This window comes from Somniosus microcephalus, chromosome 4 (assembly GCF_052327205.1).
Source record: "Somniosus microcephalus isolate GS21.2 chromosome 4, FLI_Smic_1.0, whole genome shotgun sequence".
Taxonomy (NCBI): domain Eukaryota; kingdom Metazoa; phylum Chordata; class Chondrichthyes; order Squaliformes; family Somniosidae; genus Somniosus; species Somniosus microcephalus.
The window spans coordinates 314,930,549-314,947,825 of NC_140990.1; the positions used below are offsets into that span (position 1 = coordinate 314,930,549).

Here is a 17,277-nt window from a genome sequence, read left to right on the forward strand (position 1 = left end):
TGTGTATGTGTGGAAGGGAACACAGGAACAGGAGGAGGCCATTGAGCCCCTGGAGCCTGTTCCGCCATTCAATGAGATCATGGCTGATCTGCGACCTAACTCCATATACCCGCCTTTGCCCCGTATCCCATAATACCCTTGGTTAACAAAAAGCTGTCAATCTCCGATTTAAAATTAACAATTGACCTCGCATCAATTGCCGTTTGCGGTAGAGTGTTCCAAACTCCTACCACCCTTTGTGTCTGGAAGTGTTTCTTAATTTCACTCTAATTTTTAGACTGTCCCCTAGTCCGAGACTCCCCAACCAGCGGAAATAGTTCCTCTATCCACCCTATCAGTTCCCCTTAATATCTTGAAAACTTCGATCAGATCACCCCTTAACCTTCTAAATTCTAGGGAAAACAACCCTAATTTGTGTAATCTCTCCTCGTAACTTAACCCTTGAAGTCTGGGTATCATTCTGGTAAACCTACGCTGCACTCACTCCAAGACCAATATATCCTTCCTAAGGTGTGGTGCCCAGAACTGCTCACAGTGCTCCAGGTGTGGTCTAACCAGGGTTTTGTACAGCTGCAGCATAACTTCTACCCCCTTGTACTCTAGTCCTCCAGATATAAAGGCCAGCATTCCATTCGCCTTTTTGATTATTTTCTGTACCTGTTCGACATTTTAATGATCTATGTACTTGGACCCCCCAAGTCTCTTTGGACCTCCACTGTTTGTAGCTTTTCACCATTTAGAAAGTACCCTATTCTATCCTTTTTAGGTTCAAAGTGGATGACCTCACATTTGCCTATATTGAAATCCATTTGCCACAGTTTTGCCCATTCACTTAATCTAGCTATCTAAGGGTAAATATTACCTCCACTCCCCACCTCAGGAGCTGCCTCTGACAGCGAGGAAGTGGGTGGTGAGGTGGGGGAGAAACCAGTTCTGCTTGACTGCCGCGTTTCCCACATTACAACAGTGACTACATCCAAAAAAAGCCTCCTTGAAAAAGTGTAACGTCCCCGACCGACACCTGGGAATCCCTGGCCCAAGACCGCACAAAGTGGAGGAGAAGCATCCGGGAAGGCGCTGAACACCTCGAGTCTCTTCGCCGGGAGCAAGTGGAAGCCAAGCGCAGGCAGCGCAAGGAGCGCACGTCAACCCAAGCACCCCACCCACCCGCCCCTTCAACCACCGTCTGCCCCACCTGTGACAGAGACTGTAGGTCCCGCATTGGACTCATCAGTCACCTGAGAACTCATTTTTAGTGTGGAAGCAAGTCATCCTCGGTTCCGAGGGACTGCCTAAGAAGAAGAAGACCGTCCCAAAAGTACTTCATTGGCTGTAAAGCACTTTGAGACGTCCGGTGGTCGTGAAAGGCGCTGCATAGATCCAAGGGGGGAATATTGGGACGTTGCCACCTTTCGGGCGCTGGTGCCCCTCCGCTGGAAATTTAGTTGTAGTGCCCCAAGCAGGAGGCTACAACTGAAGATCGCGGCGCTACGTGCAACAGCGCGTCGGTATGTTGTGCCGCGTCATTGCAGGCCTCCCTCCCAGAGGGGAAGGAGCTAGCGCTGCTAGCACCGGGGCTCTGCTAGACCACTGGGGAGTGGGGCACCGTGATAACAGGCCGGCACTCCAGGTGGGCAGAAAAAAGTGGAAGGAGGGCAGGTGGAGGCAGCCGGCCCCCCCAAAAAATGGCCATCCGACCGACACCTGCCCTTTGAGTAATGCCGTCGCGGCTGCAAAAACACCACCCTGACCCTGTTGGGACAGATCTTCCGGCGCGATAGGTCGGGGGCGCAACCCAAATCTGCGGCCAGGGCACGAGCGGAGCGTTACCGGCTACCACCGCCATTAACCTCCCGCTGGATTTCGTGGGAGGCGTTAGTGGCGCCGCGCCCGGGCGCGAGGGGATTTGTGCCCCGTGGACGCTAACGAGAGGCGCAAATCAGTCCTTTTTTTCCTCCTGTAGTTCCATCATTGGCCCGACAGGTGGCGGTGTTGCTCTATGTGAAACAGCACTCAATATCGCCACATAGAAACATAGAAGATAGGAGCAGGAGTAGGCCATTCGGCCCCTCGAGCCTGCTCCGCCATTCAATGAGATCATGGCTGATCATCCAAATTCAGTGCCCTGTCCCTGCTTTCTCCCCATATCCCTTGATCCCTTTAGCCTTATGAAATATATCTAACTCTTTCTTGAATATATTTAATGAATTGGCCTCTACTGCCTTGTGTGGTAGAGAATTCCACAGGTTCACCACTCTCTGGGTGAAGAAATTCCTCCTCATCTCAGTCCTAAATGGCTTACCCCTTATCCTTAGACTGTGACCCCTGGTTCTGGACTCCCCAACCATCGGGAACATCCTTCCTGCATCTAGTCTGTCTAGTCCTGTTAGAATTTTATAAGTTTCAATGAGATCCCCTCTCATTCTTCTAAACTCCAGCGAGTATAAGCCCAATCGACTCAATCTCTCTTCATACGTCATTCCTGCCATCCCAGGTATCAGTCTGGTGAATCTTCGCTGAACTCCTTCCATGGCAAGAACATCCTTCCTCAGATAAGGTGACCAAAACTGCACACAATGCTCAAGGTGTGGTCTCACCAAGGCTCTGTACAACTGCAGCAAGACATCCTTGCTCCTGTACTCAAACCCTCTTGCTACGAAGGCCAACATACCATTTGCCTTCTTAACCGCCTGCTGCACCTGCATGCTTACCTTCAGCGACTGGTGCACAAGGACACCCAGGTCTCGTTGCACTTCCCCTTCTCCCAATCTATTGCCATTCAGATAATAACCTGCCGCCTTGTTTTTGACACCAAAGTGGATAACCTCGCATTTATCTACATTATACTGCATTTGCCATGCTTCTGCCCAATCGCCCAACCTGTCCAAATCACACCTGATGGTGGGAATGAGTAAAGCTCCCTCTCCTCTGCCCCAGCCTCAGAATATTGCTCCCCTTTACTGTAAGAGTGTGGCATGCCTCCCATTTTATTTACGGTGCTGAATTAGGTTCAGTTTTGCGCCGTAGTCCCATGCCTGTGAGGGGCTGGGCTGGGACCGACTCAAACTCATTTCACGTGGGAACCCTTACAAGCTGGGGGTTCGGCAAATCTGGTTGGACGGATCCTGGAGCTTTCATCACATGACCTCCTGCCTCCAACCACCCCGCCCCCCCACACTCCCGCCATCGCTCGCCCAACACACCCATCCTCGCAGCGCCTTGCCCCCCCACACTCCCGCTATCGCTCGCCCAACACGCCCATCCTCGCAGCGCCCTGCCCCCCCACACTCCCGCCATCGCTCGCCCAACACGCCCATCCTCGCAGCGCCCCGCCCCCCCACACTCCCGCCATCGCTCGCCCAACAGGCCCATCCTCGCAGCGCCTTGCCGCCCCCACACTCCCGCCATCGCTCGCCCAACACGCCCATCCTCGCAGCGCCTTGTCCCCCCCACACTCCCGCCATCGCTCACCCAACAGGCCCATACTCGCAGCGCCTTGCCGCCCCCACACTCCCGCCATCGCTCGCCCAACACACCCATCCTCGCAGCGCCCCGCCCCCCCCACACTCCCGCCATCGCTCGCCCAACACACCCATCCTCGCAGCACCCCGCCCCCCCACACTCCCGCCATCGCTCGCCCAACACGCCCATCCTCGCAGCGCCCCGCCCCCCCCACACTCCCACCATCGCTCGCCCAACAGGCCCACCCTCGCAGCGCCCCGCCCCCCCACACTTCCGCCATCGCTCGCCCAACACGCTCATCCTCGCAGCGCCCCGCCCCCCCACACTCCCGCCATCGCTTGCCCAGCACGCCCATCCTCGCAGCGCCTTGCCCCCCACACTCCCGCCATCACTCGCCCAACACGCTCATCCTCGCAGCGCCCCGCCCCCCCACACTCCCGCCATCGCTCGCCCAACACGCCCATCCTCGCAGCGCCTTGCCCCCCCACACTCCCGCCATCGCTCGCCCAACACGCTCATCCTCGCAGCGCCCCGCCCCCCCACACTCCCGCCATCGGTCGCCCAACACACCCACCCTCGCAGCGCACCGCCCCCCCACACTCCCGTCATCGCTCGCCCAACACGCCCATCCTCGCAGCGCCCCGCCCCCCCCCACACTCCCGCCATCGCTCGCCCAACACATCCATCCTCGCAGCACCCCGCCCCCCCACACTCCCGCCATCGGTCGCCCAACACGCTCATCCTCGCAGCGCCCCGCCCCCCCACACTCCCGCCATCGGTCGCCCAACACGCCCACCCTCGCAGCACCCCGCCCCCCCACACTCCCGCCATCGGTCGCCCAACACACCCACCCTCGCAGCGCACCGCCCCCCCACACTCCCGCCATCGCTCGCCCAACACGCCCATCCTCGCAGCGCCTTGCCCCCCCCACACTCCCGCCATCGCTCGCCCAACACGCCCATCCTCGCAGCGCCCCGCCCCCCCACACTCCCGCCATCGGTCGCCCAACACACCCACCCTCGCAGCGCACCGCCCCCCCACACTCCCGCCATCGCTCGCCCAACACATCCATCCTCGCAGCACCCAGCCCCGCCCCCCCACACTCCCGCCATCAGTCGCCCAACACACCCACCCTCGCAGCGCACCGCCCCCCCACACTCCCGCCATCGCTCGCCCAACAAATCCATCCTTGCAGCACCCAGCCCCGCCCCCCCACACTCCCGCCATCGCTCGCCCAACACGCCCATCCTCGCAGCGCCCCGCCCCCCCACACTCCCGCCATCGCTCGCCCAACACGCTCATCCTCGCAGCGCCCCGCCCCCCCACACTCCCGCCATCGGTCGCCCAACACACCCACCCTCGCAGCGCACCGCCCCCCCACACTCCCGCCATCGCTCGCCCAACACGCCCACCCTCGCAGCGCCCCGCCCCCCCACACTCCCGCCATCGGTCGCCCAACACGCCCATCCTCGCAGCGCCCCGCCCCCCCACACTCCCGCCATCGCTCGCCCAACACATCCATCCTCGCAGTGCCCCACCCCCCCACACTCCCGCCATCGCTCGCCCAACACGCCCATCCTCGCAGCGCCCCGCCTTCCCACGGCCAATTGGAAAGTGAATAGACTCTTAGCTACTTACAGCACAGAAGGAGGCCATTCGGCCCGTTGTGCCTGTGCTGGCTCTTTGAAAGAGCAGTTGTGCTCAGTCCCACACTCCCGTTTATTGTCCGTAATTCTGTGAGTTCCTCATCCTCAAGAACCCGTCCAACTCCCTTTTAAAATTATTGATGAAATCAGCTTCCACCACCTTTTCAGTTCGAGCGTTCCCGATCCCCACAACTCTCGGAGTGAAAACATTTCTCCTCATCTCCCCTCGAGATCTGTCGCCAGTAATTTTGAATCTCTGACTGGTTATTGACCCACTCACCAGAGGGAATAGTTTTTCTCTCTCTACTCGATCAAAACCTCTCATCCTGAAAACCTCTATTGGGTCACCTCTTAACCTTCTCTGTTCCAAGGAGAAAAATCCTCACTTTTCCAACCTCTCCTCATAACTGAAGTCCCTCATCCCTGGGAACATCCAATTGTAAAGACCTCTATCATTACCCAATTGGATAATAACTTGAATGTCAGTCAAACAACCTTTCTCTCCCCATACGATAGCAAAATACTGCGGATGCTGGAAATCCGAAATAATAACAGAAAACGCTGGAAAAACTCAGCAGGTCAGGCAACATCCGTGGAGAGTGAAACAGAGTTAACGTTTCGGGTCGAAACCCTTCGTCAGAACTGAGAAAAAAGGCAGGAAATGACAGATAAAAGGCAGTTTGGGGGCTGGGAAATGGGGGAGGGGATGAAAGAAGAGACATTAAGAGATATTCAAGGCGAGACGAGATGGTAATAGGACAGGTAAAGAAACAAACAATGGCTCTAGATGAAGTGTGGAATGCGCTGGCAGAGTGAGAGACAGCTGCCGTGTGGGAGAGTTCTGAAGAAGGGTTTCGACCTGAAACGTTGACTCTGTTTCTCTCCACGGATGTTGCCTGGCCTGCTGAGTTTTTCCAGCATCTTCTGTTGTTATTTCTCTCCCCATGTCCAATATTGTTACAACTAAAAAACAAAAGCGTTGAAAGACTTTTTTTTCATACACAATTCTTTATGATATTTCTCCCTGGTGTTGCTGTGGCGGCAGTGTCGTGGAGATTAATCGTAAATTCCTGGAGACTCCAGGAGAGTTGGCAACCCTATTACAAGCCAGCAGACAAGGGGGCGGGAAAGTGGAGTTGAGGTCGAAGATCAGCCATGATCTCATTGAATGGCGGAGCAGGCTCGAGGGGCCGAATGGCCTACTCCTGCTCCTATTTCTTCTGTTCTTATTTCACTCCCATCAGTCTGGGCTCGAGCCCAAGGTGCCGGAGCTGAGTGGGAGAACGCACAGGCCCCAAGCGGAAACCTAGCTTGGGTTACAGTCGAGGGGTTCAGACATGGTCGTGGCCTGGGAACGGTATATGGTGCCTTAGCAACTTGGTTAGACCACACTAAGGAGGAATAAGGAGGCCACTTACTCCTTGGATAGTCTAAATGGGGTAGGGGACATAAGAATATAAGAAATAGGAGCAGGAGTCGGCCATTTGGCCCTTCGAGCCTGCTCCGCCATTCAATGAGATCATGGCTGATCTTCTGCCTCAACTCCATTCACCGGCCCTATCGCCATATCCCTTGATGCCCTTACTAGTCAGAAATCTATCAACTTCTGCTTTGAATATACCCAATGACTGAGCCTCCACAGCCCTCTGGGGTAGAGAATTCCAAAGATTCACCACCCTCTGTGTGAAGAAATTTCTTCTCATCTCAGTCCTGAATGGCCTACCCTTTATCCTGAGGCTGTAGCCCCTGGTTCTAGACTCCCCAGCCAAGGGAAACATTCTCCCAGCATCCATCCTATCAAGCCCTGTAATAATTTTGTATGCTTCAATGAGATCCCCTCTCATTCTTCTGAATTCAAGAGAATACAAGCCTAGTTTACTCAATCTCTTTTCAGATAACAGTCCCGCCATCCCAGGAATCAACCTCGTGAACCTTCGTTGCACTCCCTCTATGGCAAGTATATCCTTCCTTGGGTAAGGAGACCAAAATTGTACACAGTACTCCAGGTGTGGTCTCACCAAGACCCAATATAATTGAAGTAGGACTTCTTTACTCCTGTACTCAAATCCTCTTGTAATGAAGGCCAGCATACCATTTGCCTTCCTAATGGCTTGCTGCACCTGCACATTCACTTTCAGTGACTCATGTACAAGGACACCCAGGTCCCTTTGAGCATCTGCATTCCCCAATCTTTCATCATTTAGGAAATACTCTGCCCTTCTGTTTTTTCTTCCAAAGTGGATAACTTCACATTTATCCACATTATATTCCATCTGCCATGTTCTCGCCCATTCACTGAGCCTGTCGAGATCCCCTTGAAGCCTCTCCACATCCTCTTCACAACTGACACTGCCACCTAGCATTTTAGTCCCCTCATCCAAATCATTGATATAGATTGTGAATAGCTGGGGCCCAAGCACCGATCCTTGCGATACCCCACTAGCCACAGCCTGCCATCCTGAAAAAGATCCGATTATCCCTACTCTTTGTTTTCTGTCTGTTAACCAATTCTCAATCCATGCTAGTATATTACCCCCAATTCCATGTGCCCTAATTTTGTTCACCAACCTCTTGTGTGGGACCTTATCGAAGGCCTTCTGAAAATCCAAATACACCACATCTACCGGTTCCCCTTTGTCTACTCCACTACTTACATCCTCAAAGAACTCCAATAGGTTTGTCAAACAGGATTTCCCTTTCATAAATCCATGTTGACTCTGCCCAATGTTACTATTAGTTTCTAAGTGCCCAGTTATTGCATCCTTTACAATAGATTCCAGCATTTTCCCAACTACTAACAGGTCTGTAGTTCCCCGTTTTCTCTCTCCCTCCTTTCTTAAATAGCGGGGTTACATCTGCTATCCTCCAATCTGCAGGAACCGTTCCAGAATCTATAGAATTTTGGAAGATGACAACCAATGCGTCCACTATCCCAATGGCCACCTCTTTCGAAACCCTAGGATATAGGTCATCCGGTCCTTGGGATTTATCGACTTTTTGTCCCATTAATTTTGCTAGTACTGTTTTAATAATTTCTTTAAGTTCCTCATTCTCATCACACCTTTGGTTTTCTCGTATTTCTGGGAGGTTTTTTGTGTCTTCCTCCGTGAAGACAGAAACAAAGCATTTATTTAATTTCTCTGCCATTTCCTCATTCCCCATTATAAATTCTCCCGTCTCTGACTGTAAAGGACCTACATTTACCTTTGCCAGTCTTTTCCTTTTCACATACCTATGGAAGCTTTTACAATCTATTTTTATATTTTTCGCTAGTTTGTGCTCATATTCCATTTTCCCTTTCTTTATCAATTTCTTGGTCCCCCTTTGCTGATTTTTAAAAAGATCCCAATCCTCAGGCTGACCGCTTTTTCTGGCAACTTTATAAGCTTCCTCCTTTGACTTAATACTAGCTTTAATTTCTTTTGTTAGCCATGGTTGGATCACTTTTCCTTTTGGGTTTTTATGCCCTAGAGGAATATATGTTTGTTGTAAATTATGCATTATTTCCTTGAATGTTAGCCATTGTATGTCCACCTTCATACCTTTTAGTGTAGTCTCCCAATCTACTATGGCCAACTTGCCCCTCATACCCTTGTAGTTTCCTCTGTTTAGATTGAAGATCTTAGTTTCAGATTGGACTACATCACTCTCAAACTTAATGTAAAATTCAATCCTATTATGGTCACTTGTCCCTAAAGGCCCCTTTACCACAAGATTATTGATTAGCCCTTTCTCATTACACAGTACCAGATCCAGAATAACCTGTTCCCTGGTTGGCTCCTCCACATACTGATCCAGGAAACCATCTCGCATGCATTCCAAGAATTCATCCTCCACACCATTAGTGGCAATTTGATTTGCCCAGTCAATATGTAGATTAAAGTCCCCCATGATTACCGTATTGCTCTTGTTACATGCACTTCTAATCTCTTGATTGATACTGTGCCCTACATTACCACTACTGTTTAGTGGCCTATACACAACCCCCACCAATGTTTTCCGCCCTTTGCTGTTTCTTAGCTCCACCCAAACCGATTCCAGTTCTACATCACGATCTGCCAAGCCAAGATCTTTTATCTCTACTGTACCGATCTCATCCCTTATTAACAGCGCTACGCCACCTCCTTTTCCTTTTTGTCTGTCCTTCCTAAATGTTGAGTACCCTGGAACATTCAGTTCCCAGCTTTGGTTACCCTGCAACCATGTCTCTGTAATGGCAATTACATCATACCCATTTACTTCTATTAGTGCCATTAATTCATCCACCTTGTTGCGAATGCTACGTGCATTTAGATAAAGTGCCTTCAACTTTGCCTGTTTAATATTTTTCAGCACTTTGACCCTCTTTACTGTTGGCCTTTGTTTCTGCTCCCTACTAGTTTTGCTGACTACTTTTCTAACTTGCACTTCCAGCTTTGTTTCTCTCCGTTCTGGGCCCACACTTAGGTTCCCAGCCTCCTGACAAACTAGTTTAAATCCTTCCCAACAGCACTAGCAAAACCCCCTGCAAAGGGAGCAAAGGGCTCCAGGGGTACAGATTCACGAATCATTAAAAGTAGCGACGCAGGTTAACATGGCCATAAAAAAAGCAAACCAAGCACTGGGGGTTCATTTCTACAGGGATCGAATTGAAAAGCAGGGAAGTTAATGTTAAACTTGTATCGAACCTTGGTTAGACCACACTTGGAGTTACTGTGCACAGTTCTGGTCTCCATATTATAAAAAGGATACAGAGGCACTGGGGGAGGTGAAAAAAAGATTTACAAGGATGATACCAGAACTGAGAGGTGATAACTTTCAGGAAAGACTGAACAGGCCGGGGCTCTTTTCTCTAGAAAAGAGAAGACTGAGGGGAGACCTGATCGCGGTCTATAAGATTATGAAGGGGTTCGATAGGGTAGACGTAGAGAAGATGTTTCCACTTGTGGGGGAGACCAGAACTCGGGGCCATAAATATAAGACAGTCACTAATAAATCCAATAGGGAATTCAGGAGAAACTTCTTGACCCAGAGAGTGGTGAGAATGTGGAACTCACTACCACAGGGAGTGGTTGAGGCGAATAGTAGAGATACATTTAAGGGGAAGCTGGATAAACACATGAGGGAGAAAGGAATAGAAGGATATGTTGATAGGGTGAGATGAAGAGGGGTGGGAGGAGGCTCATGTGGAGCATAAACACCAACACGGACCAGTTGGGCCGAATGGCCTGTTTCTGTGCTGTAAAATTCTATGTTGGGGGAGTTTAGGACAAGGGGACAATAACCTTAAAATCACAGCCAGGATTTTCAGGAGAGAAGTTGGGAAACACTTCTTCATGCCAAGGGTGGTAGGAGTGTGGAACTTCCTCCCACAAAAAGCAGTAGATGCTGGCTCAGTTAATAATGTTAAATCTGAGAGTATTAAGGGATGTGGAGCCAAGGCGGGTGGACGGAGTTAAGATGCAGACCGGCCATGATCTGCTTGAATGGTGGAATAGGCTGGCGGGGCTGATTGGCCTCCACCTGCTCCCTGTGTAAATCTGTGTGACTCCCGGTCAGCGGGAGGGAGGGGGCCGTGGCCTGTCCCGTCAGGTGGCGTTGACCTGTCTCTCGCTCCGCAGAAATTAAACGTCCCCGTGCAGTTCTCCGTCACCTCTCCTGACAAACGAGGCTGGTTCATTCACCCAATGGGCAGGGACAACCGCTTCCCGACGTGGATGATATTCGGCTCGGTGATCCCGGCCCTGCTCCTCTTCATCCTCATCTTCATGGAGACCAACATTACCACGTGAGTGACATGAATCAGTCATTCATGAAAGAAAGACTTATGAAATAATACTGAGCGGCCTACGGGTGGCGCTGTCCAGGGAGAGTATAAATACTCGGGCACAGGCCCAGCTTGCGCAGGGCATTCTTAACAGGAACTAGTGAAGGACACAACTAGACCTCCATGTTGTAAGACAGTTGATTAAAGCTTTGTTTAACGCTTAGACCAAGTGCCTAGTAGTTTTCTTATGTCAGTGAGTATAGCCCCACTGTACCTCCCCCCCTTCCTCCAGTGCGCCTTTATCTCAGGATACTGCTCAGACACAACAACTTGCATTTATAGAGTGCCTTTAACGTAGTAAAATGCCCCAGGGAGCTTCACAGGAGCATTATCAGGCAAATCTTGACACTGAGCCACATAAGGAGATATTTGGACAGGAGACAGGTTTAAATGGGAGCATCTTAAAGGAGGAGAGAGGTGTAGAGAGGCGGAGAGGCTTAGGAAGGGAATTCCAGAGCTTGGGGCCTCAGCAGCTGAAGGCACAGCCGCCAATGGTGGAGCGATTAAAATCGGGTTTGCGCAAGAGGCCAGAATTAGAGGAGCGCAGAGATCTCGGAGGGTTGTGCGGCTGGAAAATTACAGAGATAAGGAGGGGTGAGGCCATGGAGGGATTTGAACACAAGGATAATGATTTTACAATCAAGGCAAGGTTCCCCCGCTCCCCTTGCCCCCCGCCTCCCCCGACCACCCACCGCACTCCCGGTCACAGCCCAGTAAATCCCGTAGCGAGCGCAGGGTGATTGAGAATGGAGATCGGGCGATGCCCACCACAGTCAAACTTGCAAGTGGTGAGTGACCAGTTGGCAGGCCAGCGCTCAAGGGACCGTCTCCCAGCAATGTTGGGGGGGGGGGTGGTTGTGGATAGGAGGAATGGTGCGAACAGGGATGGTGGGGAGGGGTTAGAAGGAGCAGTAGGGGGGGGGAGGGGGGAATGGTGGGGAGGGGGGTACGGGGGGAGGGGGTAGAAGGAGCAGTGGGGGGGAGGGGGTTACGGGGGGAGGGGGGTATGGGGGGGCGGGGTTGGTGGTAGGAGGACCCCCTGTCCTGACGCCGCTAATGAATTCCTTCTCCTGCCATCCCATTTCCCTCCTCAGTCTGATCGTGAGCAAGAAGGAGCGGCGGCTGGTGAAGGGCTCGGGATTCCATCTGGACCTGCTGCTGATCGGGGTGGCGGGCGGGGTCTGCGGCATCTTCGGGCTCCCGTGGCAGACGGCCGCCACCGTGCGGACCTTGGCGCACGTCAACGCCCTGACGCTGATGAGCAAGAGCACCGCGCCGGGAGAGAAGACCAAGATCGAGGAGGTGAAGGAGCAACGCATCACGGGAATCACGGTGGCACTGCTCGTGGGTGAGTCATGCGCTGGTCTGCTCTGAGTCTTTCCCCCCCTCCCCTTTCACCTGCCTTGGGTCCGCTCTTCATCGAGAGGCCAGGCAGGCTGGTTGGCCATGGGAGGCGGTGCCCACAAGGCGATACCTGTCGTCCATGCACGCATTTACGTCGGGAGACACAGAGGGCAGGATTTTCATTGGGCCGTGGAGGCGGGATTGGAGGCGTGTGGGGGTTTAAAATCCTGAAATCGGGGGGCACGAACCCATCCCGCCCCCAACCCGCCTCCATGCCAGTTTCAAAGGAGGCGGATACCCGACCTGTGCTGGGACCCGCCTCCCCGAGGCGGGAAGGGGATTAGTGCCAATTAACTGCCTGTTAACAGGTAGTTAACAGGCAGTTTTTAGCCTAATCCCTATTTTTATTTCTGAAGTGTGGGATTCCCGACGGCTCCAAACCACGCCAAGTTCTATCTGTGCTGTATTACTCTATGACTCTATGACTCTAAGTTAGCGAGGCGGGCCGTCGGGCTGAAAGGCTTGGAGGGGTCAAGATGTCCAGTGTTCAGGTGAGTGATGGGTGCATGAGTGAAGAGGTAAGTGTGTTTGGTGTGTTTAAAGAAGTTTTACTTACCTTTACTTACCTTTACAGGCTTCCTTCCCTCAGGTCTCGGGAGTCCCTCATCTCACCGGCACAGAAAGCAGAATGGCTGCGAGCTGTCAAAAATTGCAGCATTCAGCTTTCTGTTCTAGAGAGATCTCTAAATCAACCTGAGAGGAAGGATTGTCAGTGTTTGACAGCTTCAAAGAGCTGATATTTCATCTGTCAAAAGGTCTTGACAGATGAAATTTCAATCTGTGACGTCACCTGTTGCCGGGTGGCCCTTAATTGGCCTGCTGAGCCCATTGGGCGGGCTCAACAAGGTCAATCAAGTCAAAATCACGTGGGTTGGCTACAACTCGATGGAGGCGGGACTACAACCCTGAAAGTTGTAGTCCCGCCTCCTACCCACCTCCTCAATGAAAATCCAGCCCTTAGAGTCAGTCGGATCCAGCAAAAGCTGGAAGAAGGTGACAATGCAGGAGAGTAGTTGCGTTTTGTTGAAGTGAAGCAAATGTGAGGATGTGAGGAAGTATGGCCTGCTCATTATTTTGTATTATTATAAAGAATAAAAGAAACACCTTGCATTGATATAGCACCTTTCACAACCTGAGAACATCCCAAAGTTCTTCACAGCCAATAAAGTACTTTTTTTGAAGTGTAGTCGCTGTTGTAATGTAGGAAACGCAGCAGCCAATTTGCGCACAGCAAGCTCCCACAAACAATGTGATAATCTATTTTAGTGATGTTGGTTGAGGGATAAATATTGGCCCCAGGACACCGGGGAGAACTCCCCTGCTCGTCTTTGAAATAGTGCCCGTGGGATCTTATGCACCCTCCCGAGAGGGCAGACGGGACCTCGGTTTAATGTCTGATCCAAAAGACGGCACCTCCGGCAGTGCAGCGCTGCCTGAGTGCTGCACTGGGAGTGCCAGCCTGGTTTATGGGCTCAAGACTCTGGAGTGGGACTCGAACCTTCTGACTCGGAGGCGAGAGTGTGACCGAGTCACGGCTGACACTGCACCGATCCCTCTCCAGGAATTAATGGATAGGGAACACCAACTGTGCACGATCGCGGCCGACAGTGAGGGAGGGAGCATTCGGGCGGCACGCCTCACCGTCCAACCTGTGTTTCCACCCCCACCCCCCGCCCCCACTGCCAGCTGCTTCTTCCCCGCCCCCTCCCCAAGTGTAAATGGCAGTGGTGATGTGAGGGCGGAGGGGGGCAATGGGGCCCAGGTTCCTGGGGGACACTCCTCCCCTCCTGCTCGCCCGGGATACAGGCACTTCTCGGGGCCACCATGGTGAAGGTAGTGGTGTTCCTCTGGAGGTGACAGTAATGGGCCTGAGGCTAGTCCATGGAGAGGAAAGGGTCTTGTAGCACCTCCTCACCCTCACTCTCACTCTAACACTTCGGCCCCTTTAACGCTGCTCCTGGGTCCTCAGAATTTAACCCTAACCCTAACCCTTACTCTAACTATTAAACCTAACCACTGACCCTAACCCTAACTCTAGCTATTAACCCTAACCACTAATACTAACTCTAACTATTAACCATAATCACTGACCCTATCTCTCACTTTAATTATTAACCACTAACCCCAACTTTGGGGGAGAAATTGGGTGGAGCCGCAAACGGGGCGCCAAGCTCGCCTGGGCGCCGGAATTACCGCTGCGATCGGAGCAGCAGCGATCGTCGGAAATTCAGCTTGAGCACCCCAAGAGGGAGACGGGGCGAGGCTCGAGGCGCTCCACGTCCCTCTTAGGGCGTTGAAACTGAATATCGCAGCACAACGTGCCGCAGCGCCACCTTAATTTGGGCCACTGCCGCCACAGGTAGGCCCCGTGAACCGGGCGCGATTAGTGAGCGGCGCTACAGAGGCAGTCGCTGCCAAATATCGCGATCGGGGCAGGAGCGGGGCGCTGCGCACACCGATGATGTCATCGGTGGAGGCACAGCGCAACAGGCTAACGCCGCCATTAGCGCCCCAGCTAAATAACGCGGGAGGCGTGGCCAGTGGCGCAAAAGCCACTGAGTGCCCTCTTTAGGCACTAACTGGTGGCACAGCCCACCAAATTTCTCCCCCTTTAACTATTAATGATAACCACTAACCCAAATTCTAACTATTAACCCTAACCACTAAGCCTAACTAACTATCAACCCCAACCACTAACACTAACCCTAACTCGAACTTTTAACCCTAACCACTACCCCTAACTCTATTAACCCTAACCACTTCCCCTAACTCTAACTATTCTCTAACCACTAACTCCAACTCTATTAACCCTAACCACTAAACCTAACTATTAACCCTAACAACTAACACTAACCACAACTCAATAACTATTAACCCTAACCACTAACCCTAACTCTAACTATTAACCCTAAAGACTAACACTGACTCTAACTATTAAACTTAACCACTAACCCTAACTCTAACTGTTAAGCCTAACCACTAACACTACCTCTAACTATTAACCCTAACCACTAACCCTAATAACTATTAACCTTAACCACTAACCCTTACTCTAAATATTAACCATAACCACTAACCCTTACTCTATTAACCATAACCACTAAACCTAAATCTAACTATTAACCCTAACCACCGACCCTAACTCTAACTATTAACCCAAGCCACTAACCCTAACTCTAACCACTAACCCCGACTCTAACTATTAACCCTAACCACTGAACCTAAATCTAACTATTAACCCTAACCACTAAATCTAAATCTAACTTTTAACCCTAACCACTGACCCTAACTCTAACTATTAACCCGAGCCACTAACACTAACTCTAACTATTAACCCTAACTACTGACCCTAACTCTAACCACTAACCCTAACTCTAACTATTAACCCTAACCACTGACCCTAACTTGAACTATTAACCCCACCCCAACACTAACTCTAACTATTAACCTTAACCACTAATGCTAACTCTAACTATTAACACTAACCACTAACGCTAAGTCTAACTATTAACCCGAACGAATAAACCTTAATCTAACTATTAACCCTAACCACTGACCTTAACTCTAACTATTAACCCTAACCACCAACACTAACTCTAACTATTAACCCTAACCACTGACCTTAATTCTATTAACCTAACTACTGACCCTAACCCTAACCACTGACCCTAACTCTAACTATTAACACTAACCACTGACCCTAACTCTAACTATTAACCTTAACCACTAAACCTAACTCTAACTATCAACCCTGACTCTAACTATTAATCCTAACCACTGAACCTAACTCTAACTATTAACTCTAACCACTAAATCTAAATCTAACTATTAACTCAAGCCACTAACACTAACTCTAACTATTAACCCTAACTACTGACCATAACTCTAACCACTAACCCTAACTCTAACTATTAACCCTAACTACTGACCCTAACTCGAACTATTAACCCTAATCCCAACACTAACTCTAACTATTAACCTTAACCACTAATGCTAACTCTAACCATTAACACTAACCACTAACACTAACTATTAACCCCAACCACTGACCTTAACTCTGTTAACCTAACTACTGACCCTAACCACTGACCCTAACTCTAACTATTAACATTAACCAATAACCCTAACTCTAACTATTAACCCAAAGCACTGACCTTAGCTCTATTAACCTAACTACTGGCCCTAACCCTAACCACTGACCCTAACTCTATTAACCCTAACCCTAACTATTAAATGTAACCACTAACCCTAACTCTAACTATTAACCCTTACCACTGACACTAACTCTAACTATTAACCTTAACCACTAAACCTAACTCTAACTATTAACCCTAACCACTAATCCTAACTCTAAATTTAACATTAAACACTAATCCTAACTCTAACTATTAACCCTAACCACTAACCCTAAATCTAACTATTAACCCTAACCACTAACACTAACTATTACTATTAGCCCTTCCTACTGACCCTAACCCTAATCATTAACCCTAACTCCAACTATTAGCCCTAACTATGGACACTAACCCTAACCACTAACCCTAACTCTAACTATTATCACTAACCACTAACCCTAACTCTAACTATTAACACTAACTACTGACACTAACCACTAACCCTAACTATTAACCGTAACAACTGACCCTAACTCTAACTATTAACTCTAACCACTAACCCTAGCTCTAACTATTAACCCTAACCACTGACCTTAACTCTATTAACTTAAGAACATAAGAACATAAGAAATAGGAGCAGGAGTAGGCCAATTGGCCCCTCGAGCCTGCTCCGCCATTCAATAAGATCATGGCTGATCTGATCCTAACCGCCAATCCACTATCACAGAACCATCTCCTGAATCTAACAGAATTAGTCACACGAAATAGGAGCAGGATCAGACTACACGGCCCCTGGGCCAGCTCCGCTACCCACAGGGCCATGACCGATCCGAACCCAGACTCA

The 17,277-nt window shown here is 50.7% G+C and overlaps 1 protein-coding gene across 1 annotated transcript in view; it reads left to right on the top strand.

The window, feature by feature from the left end:
* The window catches only part of LOC147120620 (anion exchange protein 3-like), a 199,509-nt gene that overhangs the window by 164,462 nt on the left and 17,770 nt on the right, over positions 1 to 17,277 (top strand). Inside the window, exons 18-19 of the mRNA XM_085984239.1 lie at positions 10,709 to 10,875; positions 12,009 to 12,262. Coding sequence (XP_085840365.1) covers positions 10,709 to 10,875; positions 12,009 to 12,262 — 421 coding nt within the window. The remainder of the gene's footprint in view (positions 1 to 10,708; positions 10,876 to 12,008; positions 12,263 to 17,277) is intronic.